General features: G+C 41.9%; 1 protein-coding gene across 1 annotated transcript in view; it reads right to left on the bottom strand.

The window, feature by feature from the left end:
• Window positions 1–336: 336 nt before the first annotated feature.
• ZNF804B (zinc finger protein 804B) overlaps window positions 337–23,374 on the bottom strand; it is a 221,930-nt gene continuing 198,892 nt past the window's right edge. The window contains exons 3-4 of the mRNA XM_028750148.2: window positions 7,768–7,898; window positions 337–5,969 (exon numbers count right to left, since the gene is read on the bottom strand). Of these exons, the coding sequence (XP_028605981.2) occupies window positions 2,450–5,969; window positions 7,768–7,898 (3,651 nt within the window). The 3' untranslated portion in view covers window positions 337–2,449. The remainder of the gene's footprint in view (window positions 5,970–7,767; window positions 7,899–23,374) is intronic.

The raw sequence follows: 23,374 nt of genomic DNA, 5'->3' as shown, positions 1-23,374 counted from the left end.
GTTGAAGGAAAAAACCCTGTGTGTTATCAATTAAATGAATACATAAACTATTTAATAAAGCCATTAAAATGGTTGTAAAAAACACATCAGTGGTGATTTTTTAAATAAAAAAGTAATATTTATTTATAGAGCCATTGAATCAACTCTAGTAACACATGCTTAAAAAAATTTCTTAAAGAAATAGCCTAAAATAATTCAGCATTACAGCTTCTTGTCTAAATTAAACCCATTTCAATTCTGTAGATTGAAATACAGAGTATGTTTGTCTCATCTGAATCTTACTTTGCTGCTGTCTTTTGGTATAATATTTAAAAATGCATGACTGACGCTCCTTAGGTCATTAAGCATTTTTATTGAAAAAAATTATTGCATGAAACTACATTCCCAGGAACAACTTGAATAATGAAAGGAAGAAAAAAAAAAAGCTGCATTGCATGTTCAATAGTGCAATTCACTTATCTACTGTATAATATAAAACACTTTTTTTTTTTACAGAGAATACAAAACAAAATAACTAGTTTACAGGTTATACTAGCCAGAGTATTATTTAGTTTCAATATAAACTAAACACTTTGAAAAATGAATCAAGTGGCATATTTATTTATTTGTTTGCTTTTTTTGCAAAACTGCATAACAAACAGACATGTTCAGTGTTTTACAGAGAGGCTTTCATAACAGGGAAACAGTTACATCTGATTGGTTGGTCTTGCCTGATCACTTTTGTCCCTCTCCTGTACAAAGTGAACTTTTAAAACTAACCCTAGGTGAGACTGAATTGGAATTCCATCTTGTAACTGGTGGAAGATGCAGCTGGGGGAACCTGGGTTGTTGTTGTTTTTTTACTTTTATAGAATGCAAGTTGATCTGGAAGCTGAATGCATGTTGAATCCTTCTAAGGGATGAGCTTGGGGCAATGTAGGAAATCCATGATCAGAATATCTCACTTTTACTTAATGTTAAAGGCCAGTGGAGTGGCCAATTGGATCAGGGTCTAGACATTAGGGGGAGAGAGAGGAAAAACCCTTCCTTCCAACATTTTCCTGATTTAAATTGCCCACCTTTAAGCTGGAAAATAGCAACTTCGGAAGACAACTTCAGTAGGGAAAATGGTGCAGGCAAAAGGCTAACCCAACCCTCATTTAGTGCTGATTCTGTCTTAGGGTGCCTCCACATCTGTTTTTAATGTCTTCTTTCTGAACTGTCTTGCTGCAGGCTCAGACACAGGTCTGTGTGGATCACACCAGCGGGTGTTCATGAAATATACTTTATGGTTTGACAAAAGTCCATAAATAAATCCCTTCCTCCTACTTTACTTACTGGGGTAAGTACCTCACTGTCTGATTAACACATATCTTAAAATTTGCATCCTGAAATGAATTGTTTTACTTAGAAAACATCTCAATGTTTGAATGGAATTGAGTTTCAAGGAAATAAGATGCGGGTCAGAACTTACAATTTGCTGTACTTTAGTGGCTATTTGGAATGGCTGCATCTTCCAGTGCTTGGGGGCGGGGGGAAGGGAGTTCTTACAAACCGAGATCATGACAATCCTTTCCACTTGTCATTTGAATGCTTCTGAAACTGACAATGCAATGAAAAACCCCCACACCAGACCTGTTCATACTGGTACTGACAAAACAGGTGTCGTATTATGTTGTTAGAAAGCCAAGTTTCACAACATTTCAGATAGGGGAATCCTTTTCTGTGGTGAACTGACCATTTTTTGTCCCTATCTGTGAATGCCTGTGTACCATGTGAGGGTTTGACAGATGTGTTTGTCTGGAGGAAAAGGGCTTCTCAACCTGGGGGGAAGTGCCTGTGAACCTTTCCCACACATCCTCAAGCTGGCCCCAGAGCTTCAACTCCAGATATTTTGGGGAAAACAGAAATGGGACAGCAGGAAAAAAAAATGTTTTTTGAGGCTTTTTAGAGGATGCTCCCCACTTTATGTGATTTTGGTTATGTGCATAGGGGCCTGGAATGTAACCTCAGTGTATGTGGGTGGATGCCTGTACTTCTAACTTATGTTTCTTGTGAAAATGATTAAAATGTCCACAAGCCTATTACAGCATAAAAGGCTGTACGAAAGCTGTAGACAGCCTCTGCCAACTTGATGCCTTCCAGGTGTTTTGGACTACAACTCCCATCAACCCCAGCCAGTGTGGCCAATGGTCAGGATGATGGGAGCAGTAGTCCGATATATCTGGAGGGCAACAGGTTTGGGAAGGCTATTATTGTAAGGAATGTGAAAATCAAATTAACAATCATGTGCTGCGTCAGCCAGACCTTGATTTCCGCAATGTCTCTCATAAGATATGCAATTAGGCTGCTGAATGGGAATTGTCATTCTAAATTGCTTTTGGAGTGTAGGACAATGACTTTGCAATTTTAAAAGGGAAAATGACACCTTCTTCATTTCCGTTCCAGATAACCAACACCTCCGACAAGGTCAGGAACGATGCTGAAGTTCTTGAGTCTGGAATAATGGATGGATCAAGGGGTTGAGATGTGCGGCAGAAGATGCAGCTGCGTTCAGCTGGGGCGTGAACAGGGTAGGAATAAAGGCTGCGTGGGGCAGCGGCGGGATTGCCAGATGGGATGGGTGGATGGGAGTCGCCGATACGAAATGGAACGGGTGTCCCGCCAGGAGCGCCGAGTGTGCGGGCATGAAGGCCGGAGTAAAGGGCGAGAGTGAGAATGGAGCAAAAGGCGATGGTGAGAATGGATGTATATGAGTCAGGGAAAGATGGCTGCTGTGAGGATGTACTCCAGTGGACAGGGCAAAGCTCTGCAGCAGCGTGTGGCGGAGGGTGGCAACAGACGAGTGCTGCTGAACAGGGACAGCTGGGGAGGCAGAGAAGGCAGCTGGTCCCGGGGCAGGCACAACCTTGCGATGCTTTGCCACAAGCTGTTTCTGCATATGCTGCTGGGCCTGCAGCTGAAGAAACCTATATTTGTCTATCTCATCCGGGGAAAAGGTTATAGGCTGCTGCGTTAAAGGAGAGGGGATGCACTTACTGTACGGCTCAGTCTTGTTTTCTGTTTCACCGGATTTATGCATAGCACTGTCAGAGTAGCAGTTCAAATCCCCTTCCACTCCACTCAAGTCTACACCTGCATGGTGTTCTTCTTTGGTCTCTGTTAGGTTGGGAACAGCAGAATATCCATGAGAAGGAAAAGCACCAGGAAAACCATTTGGCACCGAGTCACAGCTTTGTAGTAGGGGCTGCATTTCACCAGCTAAGAGATCCGGTTGATGCTTTGTTGCGGTGTCCTGTGCCATATTCAGGGCCTGATAACCTAAGTCGTTAAGCAGGCTATTGCCATAGTTAGTGCTAGCTGTCAGAATAATATTATCTATCGCTGAAGCTTCGGCTCGCTCTGTGCCTGTGCCGCTTTCCACAGAGCCAGTTCCATTGTTCCACCTGCTGCTCGTATCAATGTGAAGGGCTTTCTCAAGCAAAGGTAACATTGCTTCACTATCCACTGATGATGCACCTTTAACACCTGGTTGACTATGGGGGAGATCTTTCTCGCAGGTATTTGAAAAGCTTTCAGTGTTCTGAGTTTGCTCCTGGTTTCGCTTTGATTTCACCCTCTCTAAAAGGAGTTTGGCCGTTAACGACTTCTTCCCCACTGCTTTCCTTCCTAAGTGGTTGATGGAGCAGCTTCCAACTTGTTTTGATGGACAACTTTCATTCTGGCAGTCTGAGTGTGCAGAGTCTGATTTTCCTGGTTCAACTCTGTCGGTGCTTTTCATATCCTTTTTGTGTTTGTTCCAGTCATGCACCAATTCTTTTGCAAGGGATCCCGAACTGCTGGCTCTTGATCTGGTGCAGCTTGATGATCTTTCGCTGCTTCCTGAATCTTGGGTGGAAGAACCTTTGGAGCTGCTGTAGCTCCTGCTCCTGCTGTGTTTACAAAGAGGGTGTCTGTTCCTGCTTTGCTTTGATACATCTCTTTGTAGTAAATGTCTATATCTCGAATGTCTTTGATATTTTGCCATATGCCTGTGTGCACAGTTTCTAGATCTTTGACTTGTTTTGTTGAAAAGGCAGCCCCCATCTGCATCATCAGAAGATGAAATGCAATTGTGCTTTTTGTGTTTACATTTCTGCCTTTCAACCGGCTTTTGTTTCCTTTTGCAGCAAAAAGGCAAATGACTTCCGCTGTGATCACTTGATCTGTGACTAGAGTAGCAACTAGCGTAACTAGTTGCACTGCTAACAGAAGTGTCAGAATAATTAGACTGTCTGTCAGAAAAGGGCTTTTGCAAAGGAGTGAATTTCCAGCAACCAGCAAAATTCCCATTGCCTTCGTTTCCCATGGACTCCCTGGGTGAATCTAACTTGTATCCGAGAATGGAATCTTTCCCGCTGTCACTTATGTCACTGCTGCAGGTGACCAAATCCAGGTCGGTTTGTCTTTGGGCATACATTAAATCACATTTTGCACATTTTTGCTTCTTTGTCCTAGACACCAAGGGATAAATGCAAAGGTTTTCAGTTACTTCCTCCTGTAGAGTTTTTTCACAGTTCTGCAACTGCTGTGCTAAAGATCTCACATGCATTGTTGTGTGGGGACTTGTTGCTCTCGTGTAACGCCTTTTTGAGCAATCAAGGGGTGCAGGCACTTCAGGTAGGTTTTCATTCAAATCATCTGAGACGTACTTTGGAGCACTTTGACTCATTTCATTCTCTGTGTCTGAATCCAATTTTGGCCAGGACTTTTTGAGGCTTAGAGCTCTTTTCTTCTTCTTTGGCTTCAAAGACTGATTATCTTTTTCACTGGACAGTTGCTTGTTCTCAGTTAGATCTGAGGCGTCATTTCCATCTATGTCCATAGTTCTTGTTGAGTGCTCATTAGGACTTTCTTCGTCGACTTCAAGATGCCCACTTTCTCTATGAGATAAGGAGAGCCGAAAATCAAAATACAATGGATTACAACCATAGGAAATGGAGGGTTCTGTTTTTGTAAACAAAAGAAGTTCTGTGGGCCACCGTAAGGCTGTCCTGCCATCTTTGCTCAGTACATGAAGAAAAGGCAATGCTTTAGGCTTAATTTCATGAACCAGTGCATTATCCCTAGGCATTTCAGCATCTGCATTGACAGCTTCTGTACAATCAGAAGATTGTTTGAATACACAGGGATTGTAGTTTCCCTCACATTGACGTCCTTGCTCAGATGATCGTTGGGCTAAGGACTCAGAGACACATTCTGGTAACAGGCCATCACTGTGCTTGTAAGTGTTTTGCTGCGTACAAATGTTATTCGTTTGGCATTGAGGTGTAACAACGTTTTCCAAGGATTTCTGGGTCTCGTTCAACTCTCCTCCTCCTTCTTTTGCACCAGGAGACCCAGAACAATCCAAATCTGGAAGATGTAGTTTGTCTTTACGAAATGAAGTATGAGTTTCTGTTTGCTCTCTGTCCTTGTACTGATTGTTTTCTTTCTGCAGTTGATTTTTCCGAGCCAGATTACAGGAGGCGAAGCTGTCTGGGTGACTTTGAACGGTGCCTAACCGTTTATGCACATTTGCTTTCCTCTCGTCCCTCATATGTATACACGCATGGCACTCTTCGGAAGTCTGCTTTGCTTTATGCCGAGGGGATCTGATGCAGTCATATGCTTCTTCCATGTTCTCACTGAAAACGGATGCTGATGACTCAAGCTTCAGGTGGACTTTTTTAGAGAATGAAAAGGACACCCCGGCCCGATTGCAGCCATTGGTGCCACAGGAGAATGCGGGAGAGATGTGGTTTCTAAGAAAACGGTGTGTCTCTATGCAAGACTGGTTCTTGCTTAGCAAAAGTTCCTGCTGCTTCTCTGAAGTGCTGCTGGTGATGCTTTTTCCTTCAGCTGTATTCTTGACTTTGCCTTCTTGAGCTAACAGAAGTTTATCTTGCGGCGTCGGCTCTTTTTCTACAACCACTTGGGGAGATTTAAACGCAGGTCTGCATTCAGCAACGCTGGAAATAAATGACATAATAAAATCACTTGATTTGCAAATGAATGTTAGATTTCAGAAAGTAGTCATTTTCACTGAGAAGTATGGGGTTCCATCCAAGGCACCTGCCTGCCTTTGCCCAAGCAGGTGGGCTGCGTCTTTCCTCCTGGAGCAACCCACTGCCCCAAGAGGAAAAACACAACTCACCTGTTCAGGGGAAGGCAATCTGAGCTGCCAATACATCATGGCAGCTGTGGAGCCACGATGTATTGTCAGCTCAAAAAGTCTGAAACCACTATTGCGATGTGAACACCATTTCGGTTTCAAGGCAAGAAATTGGAGTATTGCCCAGCTCTAGAATAGACATGACTAACCTAGATTCATTGATTTCAATGGCTCTACTGTGAATAGAACCTACTTAGACACAGCCCGAATACTGCACACTGTGGCAGGCTGACCACAGTGGTATAGTAGGTGAAGTGCCCTTAGTAATTTTGCCCTGCTGTGTCTTCAAGAAGCCTTTGGACTACGTATTGTACACTGTACTGTACAGTACCTGTACTTACTAGTTTAGCAGTCTGCAGAGCACATGCTTGGGATGAAAGAGTTCTTGGCTTCAGTCATCTCCAGGTGAAAGATTTCATGCGGCAGGGAAAGAAAAGGTGGAGAGTCGCTGCCAGAGCAGGCGTATGCAAGATGGACCAACAGACTGACTCTGTATAAGTAACTGAGTGATACAGTATAAATTACCTACTGGAATCCTCACCATTTCTGTGTTTCTTTCACAGTAAGGATGCTATTTTAGTTCCCTGGAAGGAACTATTTGGAGAGTTTGTATATGTGCAGAGAAATGAAAATAAGCCCCAAATCTTTATTTGCTTAGTCTAGAAATCCTTATTTCCCCCCTTTTCCTAGCAATTTTTACAAATTGCTAAGAGCATTAAACTCAGATCTGTTTTAATAAGGTGAAATGCTCTGTTAGTGAAATATTAAATATCAGATCTGAGAGAAACAGGAGGCCAGTTTCATGCACTTTTCTTTTCCTCCTCCAACATTACCTGAACCCTTTCAATCTTCAGAGGATGTGTAAGTGACCATAGAGGAGAAGGGGCAAGAGGGGGTGTATTCCAGAAGCATTCAGAATGATGCTTCTGGTCTTACTGAACTGTGCTGGTGGGCAGTGAACCTGCTATTACTGTGCGGTAAGACAAGGAGACAATGTAGTGGTCTGTCAGGTTCCTTCTCATTCCATTTACAGTGATGGCAATGCAAGTGTTTCTCTTGCTCTCTGTGATATCACCACATCACCAGTTCTTATGGGTTTTGTGATGCTGTGACATCATTACACCAGTGAGATGATCTCTGATTAGTTTGGCTCACCCCCCCCCCACTAAACAATAATGGTGCCAAAGCAGCTGTTGAGAGAGGCTACAAGTCTGAAAAGCATGGGGGAAAACAGGTTTGTTTGTTTTTTTCTGAAGAGGGGATAATTTTCTCCAAATCTTATGGTTTTGGACTGAAAATGTTTGCTCTTGAAAACTCAGCACAGCACTATTTTTTTAATAAAAAAAATGTCTGTTCTGATCAGATTAGAAAGAGGATAAAAACCCCAGCCTTCAAATGCCAAGGAATTAATGCAGGGATTCCAATTTTATGGCAAGGATGTTTTGGCATCACTGATAATTTAAAAAGGGCTTGCAGGGCATGTGATGATTATCTGTGCATTATATAAAGCAGGAGTAAAGTTACCGAGATTTCTTCTGGGACTTCTAGGGGGGTGGATATGAGATTAAAATGTAATACAAGTTCCAGATGCTTACCATTCTGACTGCTTCCGCAGCTCAGCCAGCTGATGGAGTCGCTTGAGTGCTTTTTCCTGTTTCTTCTCATCTTTCCAGGATTTTGAAGCCACGTTCCGTGCAAATTCCCTTTGTTTTAGCTCTTTCAGCCTCTGTGCAAGAGAAGCACAAGAATAAAAGATGATGCATCTCTTCATAGCACGTTGATGCTTTTGTGTTTCTACACATAACCAGACAAGATACAGGAGGCAAAGCTGATAAAATGCAATTATAATGTAATAAGTAATCCCCAGTGAGCAGAGGGGTTGGGGGTATATTTATCCGTCAGCTTGACTCAAACTCACATCTCTGTCTAATGCACTTTATGGTAGAAGAGCTGCATCTCCAAACATGACTGTTACAACCAGATGCAACAGGAAAAACGACAACAACCCAGAAAGCACCAAGAGCAGCTGCAGCATTAGGCTGTGTAGCAGAGGTGCTATGCACCCTGAACTGGTTTCGTGGGGTGGCATTTGAAATTACCCTTGCAGTCTCTGGCACCAAGTTTAGGGCGCATAGCACCTTATTACTTATTAGAAGATGCAAACTATTTTCCAGTGAGAATGTTGCATGCCAGGTGTAGCATGATGGCGTAGATACTAGCCAATAGGTATCAATTTTACTCACACAGGCATATGAAATAGCTCTTTTGTATTATCTTGGAGAAGTGGGGAGAAAACAAAGTCAATATTTTGTTTGAATTGTTCCCCCATAACCTAAACCATTACAGCATAAAGCTATTTGGCTCCAACAACAAATATATGAATTTTTGGTACCATTGCTTCTTTCTCTAGCTCCTTGAAAGATTTCATCAACGGTGTCTCCGAAAAATTTTACACATCAAACTAATTTTAGTGTACTGAAAGAAGCAAAGATCACCAGTCGAAGCAACAATTCTTCAACATCAACTTTGTTGGACTGGTCATGTTGTTCGGGTGCCTGATTATCATCTACAAAAGCAAGTACTCTATTTCCAACTCAAGGATGGGAAGCAAAATATCAGTGGACAACAAAAGAGGTTTAAAGATGCTCTCGAGGCAAATCTAAAAATATGCAACATAAGCACTGATAACTGGGACACACTGGCCTGTGAGCGCTCCAACTGGATAAGAGCCTTTACCAAAGGTGTCATGGACTTTGAAGAAGCACAAACTCAGGGTGAAAAGGAGGAATGAGCTAAGAGGAAGGCACATTTGGCAAATCCTCACTGTGATCAGCTGCCACCCAGAAACCTATGTCTCCACTGTGGAAGGACGTATGGATCCAGAATTGGCCTCCACAGTCATTTATGGACTCACTGTTAAGACCGTGTTCATGGAAAACAATCTTATTCGGCTACGAGTGATTGCCAAAGAAGCAGCAACAGCAATTAAATAATTCCTACTCCCCCCCCACTCCTACCTGGGTTTTAAATTATAAGAGTAGGATACTCTGCATATGGTTTATTTGGAAACAACCCATAAAGGCTGAAATAACAGATATGCACATATTAAAGGGCAGACATGTTTGCCCCCTAATATTGTCCATATGCACAGTTCTATTCCAATCAAGTATTTGTGGATATCCCATGCTGTTTGTTTCAGGTATCTTATGGTTGATTCCATGCCTTGGCCAACCATATTTTACTATGTAGTTGTCCATGAGAATTAGTTGACCTCAGATGTGCTTGCTTGAATGCAATCCATGAAATAAATTGTATTGTTCAAAATGTACCCAAATGGAACTAGCTGAATAAATCTTCAAATCTTTCTCCAAACAACATCAACAAATGGCCCAGCTGAATGGGCACATATATATATATACAATAGTAGCATTTGTATGGCTAACCATGTACGCAAAAGATGCTAAGCTCACTAACAGGCGCTGTTGAACAGTATCGAAATAATTGCGCTCATCCATAAGGGCGCTCAAGCAAGGTAGAGAGCTTGGGAATTAACATACATTTAAGTGTGCAATTACATTTTTTCATGCCATTAGGTACCTAACTGGCTGGCTAAACCTAGTCAAATGTGCCAAAGTATGATTTATTTTACAAAATTTGACTCCTTTGTTCTTTGGTTCCTATGAATAACAATTGCAAGACATTTGCAGCCTGATTGTACCAGCTACTGCACTGGCAAATAGGTGAATAGGATTAGACGGAAGGACTTCTGCACCAGCACAACCTGCGGCATTACTTGGGTACCATAAGACCATCCAGGACATTGGCAAGCATAGGCACATATGACAATATCACATTGCTTGAATTAACTGCTATTTGTATGCAAAAACACAAGACTTGATAGTAGAGGTTGAGTTGGCAGGCTGGGCAAGGGGAGGGGTGGGCATCACTGGGTCCCTGTCAAGGCCCACACCCCTATAGACATGCACATTTGCACCCTGGAAGTACACAGAGCTGATGCACACCCCTGTCTCATACTTAAGTCCACATCCAATAAACCTGGATCATTCCCAAGTTTCATAACATGTGATGTACACTTTGTAGAGTTGAGCATTGGTTGTTTTTTTATAGGTTTAAGCATGCTTACATCTACACTGGATTGTGGCCTTAGCTTTAGCCCGAGAGATTTTCTTGCCATTTCAAGTGTCAATGCAAGTGCAGAAAACATTGAAGTTCAGCAAAGTTTCCCCCTCTTCTGTGCAATGTCCCAGATTTGAATGTGATAATATGGAGCTCTTACATAGACTGGAGAGCCAACATCTGGTTGGCCAGGTGACACAAGCCATGCCTGCATCTGATTGGCTGAAACTAGCCAATTGGCAAGACTCATCTAACCCCCAAATGTACTCTTGCTTCTGCATCATATTCTCCACTACTTTGCTAGTTTTGACTGTTCTCAAATGTTTTAAGAGAAGGCTGGAGTCCTATGCATTCTTACTTACTAGATAGGCAGTCCTACTAAATAAAGTTGCTTTATATTTGAGTAAAAATGCATGACATTGGGTTGGAAGGATTTCCGGCAATTATTCAAACCTACAATTCCAGTTTTACATCTTATTTCAAAGGTGGATGTACATTTTCCTCAGAAAGACGATGTATATTAGACACAAAACACAATTTTAAAATCGTTTTAAGTTTTCCAAATTGACACAAACCATGCATTAATATAGTAGAGCCAACCGCGTGATTTGTAAAATGTCTTCAAAATCCCAACCATAAAATGACTATGATAAAATTATTAAAAAGCATAATTGGAATGTATGTCTGAGGCATACAGCATTAGCCATTTAAGCAACTGGCAGAAAGAGCAGTAAGAGAATTTGCTTTCACCATGGTAACTGGCATTCTAAAAATAACTTTGAACGGCTATTAGTTTTCAGGATTAAACGTACGAGAAAGGCAACTTTAAAATTAACTGATGCATTTCAATTTGTTCCATGGAATCGCGATTTAATAATATTGCTGTGAAATTTATTTAAGTGAGTAGATGCAATGAGCTTTGTAGTAAATTTTGCACAGTAGCACCCACTCGTCTCCCACTGCTATTCAGGCCCTATCTGGTCATTTTCTGTCCCAGGGCAAAGTTCCCTCTCCCTCCAATGGGACACTCTCACATGCAAGTCATGGTGACGGGTGCTAGTGTTAACCTTCATATACCAACTCCTTGTTTCATTTTGCCTATTTTATTTCTAAAGACTTACGGTATATCACACCCTACTTTCTACTTAAGGAGTCCAAGAACTCAAAATACAGAAATAATATTTCAAAATAAAAAACCCAATTTAAACCCACCATGGTTTTTTTTAAAACAACAACAACAACAACAACAACAACAACAACAACAACAACAACAACAGAGTAATAATTCTAGTGCAGGTTAACAGGAGACAAAAAAACAATCATCACCCAATGGCCTTTTTGAACAGCCGTGTCTCTGCTATGTTTTATGGAATTTCTAATTGCTACCAAGCCTTTAGGCTGTGTCCATTTGGTGAATAAAAAAAAGAAAGAAAGATAAAAAGCTGCTCATTCAGTGATCTCTGGTGATAGCAGAAATCTCCAGCAAGAAGCTGGAGCTGTACTGGGAGAGGGTCCCAGGTCACCTTTCAACTGGCACACAACTCTGTCTCCTGGTAAAAGTTTCAAGAAACCAGGTGACATGAAAAGTACCTGCTGGTGGTCATTCATACCTGCTACTATAGTTGTGTGCTTTTGGGAAATGCCTTTGTTTTAAATTTGCTGTCCGGGATCTAATTAGGTCTTCAAATGAGTTTCTAATCTTTTAATTGCTCCTTGGAAATTTGTGTGTAGGGTGCAGACTTTTCCCCCTTCCCTTCCCTTTCCGAAACCTTATATTTTGTTTACACAGTATCTTATTTTCCTTTCTTCACGTGCACAACCTCCCTGCCAACCTCCCTAAATCTGAATTATTTACTGTTAAAAGGGAAAATGGTTGAGTTTAAATACCAAAGCAGAACTACAATCCCCTTAAAATATGCACCCGCACAGATTCAACATGCTGATAGTGACTTTGTATCTTTTTGGCTTAGGGGAGCCACAGTGATATGGAAGATTATGTTGAAAGACAAGGAGAAATAGGGCAGCTGAATCCTCTTCAAGTTGCTCTTTCATTTCTGAAACAATATGTCATTGTAATTTTTGAGTATTACTGGGATAGCTCAGGAATAACTTTGTGCAGTGGGATGAACTATAGAAAACTGATACATTGAATGACAAACATTTCACAGCCTTTGATTAAACCACATCCTATTTGTTTCACTTGACTAGTAGATAAATACAGTTGCATATATATTGCTGTTCTGCATTCCTTTTCAGGCCAGTGTTGTGAATACTTTATTTTAAGGGCCTAATTGGCTTCTAGCCCAAAGATAACATGCTGACTTCAATGACAAAGATCCCCTACAAAGGTAGGATTGTGTGTAATTACCACCTGTTTTGCTCATGGATTCAGCAGCTTATCTGCATGGAGCGTTGGCTGATACAGGAAAGTGAATGCAAAACAATGGGTCAGATTCAGACCTGGCCTTGCTTTGAGGAGACCCAGGAAAATGAATAGGGAAAGTGAGCCAAGACCAACCTAAGTCCCATTGGTTTAAATGGGCCTACTCTAAGTGTGTTTAAGTTTGGACCCGACACATTGTCAGAAAGTGAAGGCCGGATGCTTCTGAGAAGTCTGCATTTTGTTGAAGTGTATTCTGGAAAGTTATATGGAAGAAAAAAAAACAGGCAAGAACAGTAGAATAGCCCTGTTGGATCAGACCAAAGGTCCATCAAGCCTTTTTGGGTCCAGCAGTTGCCTTCAGGTACTGAAAGCAAGGCACGAAGGCAGGATTTGCTCATTGCTTCTCCCCAGCATCTAATGTACTCCCCAGCATACTGCTTCTGAACATGGGCGATGACCATGTTTAGCTACATTCCACCCTCAAAAGACTTTCCAATGATTATATAAGCAACCTCTCCAGTCAACCAACAGGGTGGTGCTGTTCCTTGTCCTCAAGTGTTTGACTAAGGTTCTGCTATTGTATTGAATTCCCTTATTGCATATCTTAGGGAACTTCCTAGAAAGAACAGATCTCTGCTGGAATCCTGTGCTGTTGGTTTTAACTCCTGCAACACAACTTTATATGTGTGGAGCTGGCTTAGGAATACTCCTCAGTGGACTAGATACATAGGAAGCTATCTGTGCACATGAAAATCACCGTATTCCAGCTGTATGATAAGGAGGCTCTAAGGGATGTTGCTATTGCAGAGAGCAGTGGTCCATAAAAAACAGATTGAATCAAAGTTGCAAATGTTAATTGAAAATGGAATGGGAATAAATTGATTTTTGCACATGTAAATTCTCTCACTTCCTTTAACAAGTCATGCGCTGTCAACCCCATGCAAGGAACTGCCACTAGGGCACTGACATTTCTCTTGCCCATTGGCCACGCTGCATGAGACTGACAAGAGTTGGAATCTTACAACATCTCGAGGGTCACAGGCTCCTCATTCCTACAAGCAGTGGAGAGTACACTAGTCCCTTCCCAACTCCTAGTAGTAAAGCACACTTAATTGTGAATTATTATAACTAATTATATTGTTTTCCTTACAAGCTGGGCTTGCTCCTCAAGTTCTTCTGTTGAGGTTCTTTCTGAGTGCTCCTACTTTGGATGCTGGCTGGACACCCAAGGCTGCTTTGTAGTATTGCTCCATCTCTTAAATTCTTTCTCCAAACACATTTGTCAAGTGTCAACTTTACTATCATTTAGAAATCCAACTGATTATTTTTTTTTGGGGGGGGGGGCTTACTCAAGCTTTTGATACCACATCATTTAAATCAAGAATTTTAACTAATGACCTGCTGTTTTAACCACTGTTTTGTGAGCTGTGATTTGGTCTTTGTGGAGAAATTAGTTTTGATTAACATTATTACCCTGTCTTAAATATCACCAGCTGCCTTATAGTCATTGAATATTAGGATATTTTTTAAAGACAAGTATCTGTCTGTAATTGTATAGTGGTATGTTACTGTTTGGAACATGGGTGGTGCTGTGGGTTAAACCACAGAGCCTAGGACTTGCCGATCAGAAGGTCAGCGGTTCAAATCCCCACGACGGGGTGAGCTCCCATTGCTCAGTCCCCTGCTCCTGCCAACCTAACAGTTCAAAAGCACGTCAAAGTGCAAGCAGATAAATAGGTACCGCTCCGACGGGAAGGTAAACGGCGTTTCCGTGTGCTGCTCTGGTTCGCCAGAAGCGGCTTAGTCATGCTGGCCACATGACCCGGAAGCTGTACGCCGGCTCCCTCGGCCAATAAAGTGAGATGAGCGCTGCAACCACAGAGTCACCACGACTGGACCTAATGGTCAGGCGTCCCTTTACCTTGATGTTACTGTTCACCCCCCCCATGTTTGTCTCAACAGTCTTCCTGGCACAGGTATGAGGCCTTTACACACCTCCCCTCGCATGCTGGTTTCAACACTGCAGTCCTGGTTAAATTAAACTATAGTTTCCTGTTGCATCTGAAACAGAACTGTCTTCTTCTGGCTTTGCCCCTTCAACTGTGGTCTCTTGAAACTACCGTTCTGCACAAACTACCGTTCTCCATTTTGGAACTGTAGTTTAAAGAGACCGCGGCCAAAGGTAGTGAGCAAGGAGCAGGGAAGTGGGTCTGGTCACATGCAGGCCCAACACTCACACCCAGCTTACAACCGCTTATGCAGCCAAGAACATTACATCACAAGGGTAAATATATTGCGAAATGTTCATACAAAGCTGTTCAGTGTGGCCGTTCTTTGTCTGGGTCACTGGGGCCTTCCTGTGTCTAAGCGGTTGTGTGATTTGTTACCTGGTTCTCCTTTTCCCTGCTATGGCCCTGTAATTCATAGCCAACTGACCTCCGGAAAGCTGCCACACTGCAGTTCTTTAGAAGGGCTTTGGAGACCTATTTGTTTTTGGATGCCTATGCATGTGTAATATTTCCTTGTTATGGTGTTCTTTTCAGCTAATGGTTTTGTTGAAAATGTGTTTTATATTCTGAGCTGGATGTGTGCTTTTTAGCACCGCTGGGTTATTAATGTGGGTCTTTGTACAAATTGCATTAATTTTTCTTTTTAGAAATTATGGTGATGATTATTGAAGTTGTAATTTTAAATTGCTTTATGTCAGCCAGCTTGAGAGAGTTGAGCTTACTTAGGAAAACAGCTTATAAACATTTCAAAATAAATAAAAATGTTGTTCTTTTGCATGTACTTCTTCACTGGCATCTAATGTGATTCAATGACCCTTTCTTACAGATGTAAAATGAAATGGCTTTGTCTATCTGCTTCTTCTACTTTTTATTCTGTTTTTTTTGGTTGAATCTTGTTACATTAACAATTTTAAAAATAAATAAATTAAAAGTGTAATTGAATATGACCCACCACTTAGACCAAAGTACTTGGAATTAATTCAGTTTAATTTCACTGAAATCAGTCCACAGAACCAGTTACGCAAAAGTGTCTGGCAATTAGTACATGTTCTCGGTCTTAACAAGTTTGTAGATCAGTTTGCTAATAACTTTTAAAAAGGGAGATTGGCTTTGAGAATTTGCAAATTGAACTTGGCAGTGGCTTCATGTATCCTCATTAGGGTTCAGCTGAAGGATTCCTAATGTCTCATGGCTCAGGTGATGCCCAGTACACATGCTGGCACTGGAATTCACCCACCATCGGACATTAATTTTGGGCAGTTTAACAAAAATTTATGTATTTTTTTAAACAGCAGGAGCAAGAAGATCCTTCAGACATTATCATTTTATTTGAAGGACCACTGGTATCTGGCTTTTAACTGTGCAATCCTGTGAGTGTCTACTCAGAAGTCATCCCCATTGACTTTGATGAAACTTACTTGCAGGAAAGTGTGTTTAGTTTTACAGGCTAAGTAACTACTGAATAGTCCAATAAATACAGCCAGTTGCCTGGTTTTGTTTTGTTTGGATATATTTGAGGTATGATGAAAAAAAGATGATAATGTTTCTGACTAGTGCAGGGAATTAAGTAAAGTAATCCTGTTATTCTACTATGACTCCCTTGATATGCTCCATGCATTCAGTATTCCCCCCCCCCCCAAAACAAAAGCAACATACAAACATATGTGTGTTGTTAGGCTCGATTCCTTTTTCTTTTTGGCTAGAAGCATACCTTGAAGATTTGTTGCTCATTTTTCTACAAGCGGAAAGATCAGCAAGATTCTTAAACTCCATTGGACTCAATTATGCTGCTAAATTGTGCATATTAATCAGATAGATGGTAGTAATCTGTACTCAAAAGTAGAGGGGAAACACATAAGCTGCTGTTGTAGATACATTCAGTGGGGCACAGAGTGGTTGTAAAGAGGAGGAAATAAATTAGATGATAGAATCATTCACTAGAGGAAGGCAAGCAGCTGCTTCAGAAGCATTTAAAGTTAGAGGGGGAAAATGAATCTACTTTAGGCTGGTGTTAATATTTGAATGACAAAGCATTTGTGCCAGTGGAACCTTGGAGTGGAGCTCAGGAACGGAGACACAACCTCAGATCCTTGGTTCAAAAGCAACGTAAAGCCATGGGGCTACCTTTGAAGGTGACCCGGAAACTGCAACTAATCCAGAATGCGACAGCCAGACTGGCAACTGGGAGTGGCCGCCGAGACCACATAACACCGGTCCTGAAAGACCTACATTGGCTCCCTGTCCGTTTCCGAGCACAATTCAAAGTGTTGGTGCTGACCTTTAAAGCCCTAAACGGCCTCGGCCCAGTATACCTGAAGGAGCGTCTCCACCCTCATCATTCAGCCCAGACACTGAGGTCTAGCGCCGAGGGCCTTCTGGCGGTTCCCTCACTGCGAGAAGCCAAGTTAAAGGGAACCAGGCAGAGAGCCTTCTTGGTAGTGGCTGTTAGAGGAACGAGGCTAGAGTTCGAGTCCCAACAAAGCCAAGTGTGAGACTTCCTGATAGTCAGAAGAGCTATGACGCCAAGACTAGTCAGAAGTGCAGGATGGTAAGGCCCAAGGCCAATCCAGTTGCAGGTAGTTCCAAGGGTGGAACGGGTGATACAGGGGTATACTGTGTGTATGATATCTGTATGGTTGTTGCAGTTACACTGATGACTGCAACACAGTGCATGAATTCGGGGAGGATGTTAGAATTCCTGCTCCATGATTACAGTCGTGGGATTTTTGTCTATCACATGACGGTGTATGTTTTGACTCCACAGAGTGGGAAGTGACGGAGACAGGATGTTTGTGTTACTGTGTTCTGTGAAGTGGGACTATTGTCCTTTGTTCTTTTTCTCTTTGCTGTCTGATGCTAGAGAGAGAGGGAGCCATGTTACAGTGCTCCGTATGTGTTTATATGTAAATAAAGTAGATTAGCCAAAATGCTGAGTTGCTGAGGTCTGTTACACAAGCTGTGAATAATCTGCAGATCCCTAAGTGTGCCGATGTCTGTTGGCATCGGTCGCTGTAATGTTCGGGCTGAAGAAAGCTTTTGAAGCTCCCGAACAATCGACCAGGAGGGAGAGAACATGCCAGTCGGGCATGTGTGTCTGCCAGCGTCCTACTCGAGTGTAGGGCGAGCTCCTGACAGTGGCGCCCTCCCTGTGGAACGCTCTAGCATCAGATGTCAAAGAGACACATGACGTTTAGAAGACATCTGAAGGCAGCCCTGTTTAGGGAAGCTTTTAATGATTGATGGTTTAATGTATTTTTAATCTCTGTTGGAAGCCACCCAGAGTGACTGGGGGGGGGGAACCCCTGTTGTTGTTGTTGTTGTTAGTGGGGTCAGGGTTAGTTTTAATGTCTGGACCTAAGTCTGTCCAGAAAGTGTTGATTGTGGGATAAATATGAAAATTTATTAGAACAAAAGACAGTGGTGGCTCTCTCCACTTGAAGCAATATCGGTGAAAAAAATAAATATGAGAAACAACTGGGTAACTTATAAAGAACTATTATGAGAGGTGATCAAGATTTAAAATGAAGGAGGTTTGAAGAAATAAGAGGACTAATAACTGATTGGCTGCAATATCATCATCTTAATGAAGTATTTAGGTTGAATAAAAAGAAAGGTTTTTCACCTAAAATCTCCCAATTTGAAAAAGAATTGTTGGAAAATAAAAATAAATTACTGTAATTTCTAAAATGTATAAACTTCAATTGGCAAACAAAACATGAACCAGTCAAATCAGTGCTTATACACTGGGCGAGGGGTTTTGGTTATAATATTGAGTTAGCTCTGTGGGATTACAAATCTGAAATTTACAGCATATTATACTTTGAAAGGAATTTATATGAAAATGATGTACCATTGGTATTTAACTCCTAGCAAATTAGCTAAAATATATAAATCACACTCTAATATGTGCTGGAAACGTGCACTGGTGCACTGATCCTGACTAGGCTAGACTAGTGGACTTCAGCTAGAGGAAGTGAGCGGCCAGCTTTTGGGCTGCGTTCTGGGAACCAGTACTGGGTTGTGGCCCATTATAAGGTGGGTCACAACCACAGCACCACCACCATACAAATATATGGTAAAAAGGGAAATGAAATGGGTCCCTAAGTGCATGTTTGTGTTGAAGGTGGGTCAAGAGTGCAGCAGAGCAGAAACATCGCTGCACGTGCTGAATATAGAGCAGAACAGAAAACAATCCCTAGTTCCATGGGATTCAATGGACCTTACTCCCATGCATGTGTACATAAAATATAGCCCCAAGGCTGCAATTCCACACTCACTTACCTGGAACTAAGTCCCACTGAACTCCATGGGAGTTACTTCTGAGTAGACATATATAGGCCTGCATTGTTAAGATGCTTCTTTTGTATCAGTATCTACTTGCCTACAATGGATTTTTTTTTAATCCTTCCATGATACATAAGAGATTTCATTATTCAAAACTGTGCAACCATAGAGAAAAATAGAAAAAAGATGATAGCACAATTATTAATATTGAACTCTTCCTCTGACACGCAAGGCTAGCTTGAGATTCTAGAATTTGATAACAGAATTCTGTAGTTCCTCGTATAATGTAATACTTCAAACTGCTGTAAAGTCAGCGGACGACAATCAGCAAGGAAATTAACTGCCCCTTGGGTTTTAAAGAGGGCTAAACTGCTAATTTACATGTTAATTAGCATTTGGTCTAAAAAAGTAGCGAATGTAATTCTACAGCATCTAACATTTAACAATGGAACTTATCTAGACGTTGCATTTAACAGTAGCTTCCCACTTCTCGCTAGATATTTCTGAAGTTCCGATAATGAAAGCAATCTCATTATTCTAAACAACATGCAGTTTTCGGGGATGACGCCTGCTAATTTATTTGCATAATGAGAAAAGTAACAAAGCAATCACATTGAATCAGGTGTGTTGGTTCTTAATAAGGCCCATCTAATGGCATAGATTTGTGGGTTTAAAATAAAGACTTGTATAAACTGACATTTAAAATGGGAATGTGCTGCCTCAAGTCATAACAAGTCACTAGACTGTGTTCAGTGGCATTTGATAATTCTATTTCTGCTATCCAAGCACTGATTTCATAAATGTGATTGCAGTAATGTGCAAGTTAAGTATCTTGGGAGAACTCTGCCATAAATTAATACTCCAGAAATGGACATGTTGCATTAGAAAAGCATATATAACATTGATTTCCATTTCCAGATGAAATTGGAGTAAGGAGCATAATATATAGAATTCATTTCAGAGATGTCATAGGGCTATTAGACCTTCTCATCACTGCACATTTTCAAAATGTAGAAAATGTTCACTGTGGTCTTTGGATGGGCCCCTTCCTGATGGCATCATGGCATACAGATGTTTGGTTAACTGGGGTCCAGGAAAAGGTCATTTCAGCAGTTGCACCCACCCACCTTACAGCAGGAGTGGACTTTGGCCATTCAAATTTCAGCAGCGCTCTATGCGAGCCCAAATTTGTCATTCCCCCACTTTTCACTTTCTGTTCTGCACATGCAGTATATCATATTTGAGATGGCTTGCAGTGCCCTCCTCAGCTTGGCACCCAGTGTGAGGGAACTGGTCGTACTGCCCTAAATCCACCTCCGCCTACAGAATGCATTCCTAATGGTGATCAGGGAGATGAAGAACTGGCTGCTTGCCTAGACATTTCCAGACCATTAACATGACCAATGTCTGTTGTTGTTTTTTTGTTACTGTAGTTATTGCACAAATGTTTTTAGTCCCACCTCCCCTCCATCCCTGCATGTTGCGAGCCGCTTTTAGTATTTTTAAAAGGAAAATTGGTATGCCATTTAACAATAAACAAATAAAATGAAATGAATATATAAAATGCCACTATGAACAATTTTATACCAATATTTGCCCCTTGTGGAAGGAGATGGTAGTCCATGTTGTGGTAACTTCCAAATTGGATTATTATTACAGTGCAGTCTATGTTGGCGTACCCTTGAAGGTGACCTCGAAACTTCAACAAGTCCAAAATGCAGCAGCCAGATTACTGGTTGGGGTTCACTTCAGAACTCATGCAACCCCCATTTTAAAAGAAGAAGAAGAGGAAGAGGAAGAGTTTGGATTTGATATCCTGCTTTATCACTACCCGAAGGAGTCTCAAAGCGGCTAACAATCTCCTTTCCCTTCCTCCCCCACAACAAACACTCTGTGAGGTGAGTGGGACTGAGAGACTTCAGAGAAGTGTGACTGGCCCAAGGTCACCCAGCAGCTGCATGTGGAGGAGCGGAGACGCGAACCCGGTTCACCAGATTACAAGTCTACCGCTCTTAACCACTACACCACACTGGTGTAAAACAGCTGCAGTGGTAGCTGGTTCATTTCCAGGACCTATTCAAGGTGCTCACATTATTATTTAAACTCCTAAATGAGTTAGGCCTCAAATAGCAGAGAGGTCATCTCCTTGCCTTCAGACCTCTCAGAAGTTTGGGGGTGGCCTGGGAGTCGGCATTCTCCGTGGCAGTTCCTCGGTTGTGGAATTTCCTCCTCACAGAGTTGCACCTGACACCTTCATTGTATCGTTTCCACCACATGGTGGAGATACACATCCTTACTCTGGCCTTTGACCAAGTATGTGTTTTCAGGGCCCACCCTATTTCTGTGACTGTAATTTGTTTTAACTGTTTTAACACCGAATTTTAAATTGAACTAAAAATTTCATTGTTGTACCCTTCCTTGGGTTCATTCATTGTTGTACCCTTCCTTGGGACCTGGTGGGGAATAAACTGAAAAAATGAATGAATAAGTCTTTCTTTTGACTTATCTTTGTGTAGATTTAGATAACTTGTCCAAAAGCCATTCACATAGAAAGATAAGGGCTGGGAAGGGTGCATAAATAAATTTGTTTGATGCAGATATGTAAGCGAAACATTAAAATCTGCCTCTGTCCACCAGAGACCATTTACCTTCATCGTTTAAATCCCTGCATCCCTTTATGGAAAAATATTAGCACAAGCTTTAGGGTAATTAGGATTCAGTATTGCCCTCATATGCAACTAGGCATGTTGTACAAACAGCTGCTCTGTTTGTATCGAACAGCGTTGATTTTAAGTTTCATTAAGTAGCCAGGCTCTATCTTTCTGGAGACTCATTCAAGCTTTTTTGACATGTCTTACATATTAATTCATTAACTGGAATTCATTTGGGTGCGTTGGTGACATATATCAAGGGTAGGCTGACATTTCATAGTTAAAACACATCAGCTAAATTGCAAGCTGTGCATCTGGGCCTGCAATTCCGGCACAGGCCCCAGGCAACAGAGTGCCTTTTGTGGGGAACCAGCTCACCTATCACACTTGTAAATAGCAAGCTCTCTTCATCTGCAATTTAGGAAAGGAATAGCAAGCAAACATGTAATGTTGTGTGGCATTGCATTTAGCAATACAGTTGTACCTTGGAAGTCGAATGGAATCTGTTCCGGAAAGTCCTTTCGACTTCCAAAACGTTCAGAAACCAAAGTGCGGCTTCTGATTGGCTGCAGGAAGCTCTTTCAGCCAGCCAGAAGCTGTGGAAGCCCCATTGGACTTTCAGCTTCCAAAAATAGTTCGCAAACCGGAGCAGTCACTTCTGGGTTTACGGCGTTCGGGAGCCAAAACGTTCAAGAACTAAGCTGTTTGAAAACCAAGGTGGAAATGTTCCAGAGATCCCTCTTCGGACTCTCAAATTCACCAGCTGTCCCCACCTCAAAGGGGGGACCTGGTTTTGGTGTAGGAGGGTTTTTTTAGGGGGTGAGGAGGTACAGTTGGGGAGGGAGCCCGCCCCCATCAAAAACCCTCCATGCGTCCACAACAGTTCCTTCAACTTGCAAATGTGCTCACCTAATAGGGTAGCCATTGTGGTGACGCTGCCAGATGTTACTGGAGCTGGAGTCCAATCAACCCTAGCCAGCGGGACCAATGGGCCAGGATGAAAGAAGCTGTAGTCCAGCAACACCTTGCTGCAGAATTTATAGTAGAAAATGTGTGAGCAGGGGAGTTGCTGCTGGCTTCTGGCCTTGAATCTGAGCCAACTACAGTATCATACAGAATGAAGTTCAGAGCACCGCCGTCATATGATTCCCTGGGTGGTGGCTGATGCAGTGGAACTTTGCATGGTAGGAAAGCTAGATCCATTTCTGTGGATATGTGAGAGATGTTTATTTAAAAGCCAATGTTTTTTTTTAAAACAAAACAAAACAAAACAAAAACAACTACTGACCAGGGAAATATGAAAGCTTGGAAACAGAATCTGACTCATTCCTAGCTAATCATCATCATCACCACCATCATAAAAGAATTAGCAATTTTAACAACTGAAGGAGCATCTCCACCCCCATCGTTCTACCCGGACACTGAGGTCTAGCGCCGAGGGCCTTCTGGCAGTTCCCTCACTGCGAGAAGCCAAGTTACAAGGAACCAGGCAGAGTGCCTTCTCGGTAGTGGCACCGGCCCTGTGGAATGCCCGCCCATCAGGTGTCAAAGAGAAAAACAACCACCAGACTTTTAGAAGACATCTGAAGGCAGCCCTCTTTGGGGAAGCTTTTAATGTTTGATGCATTACTGTATTTTAATATTTTGTTGGAAGCTGCCCAGAGAGGCTGGGGAAGCCCAGCCAGATGGGCGGGGTATAAATACATTATTATTATTATTATTATTATTATTATTATTA

This window comes from Podarcis muralis, chromosome 12 (assembly GCF_964188315.1).
Source record: "Podarcis muralis chromosome 12, rPodMur119.hap1.1, whole genome shotgun sequence".
Taxonomy (NCBI): Eukaryota; Metazoa; Chordata; class Lepidosauria; order Squamata; family Lacertidae; genus Podarcis; species Podarcis muralis.
This window is presented reverse-complemented; position numbering and strand designations above follow the sequence as displayed.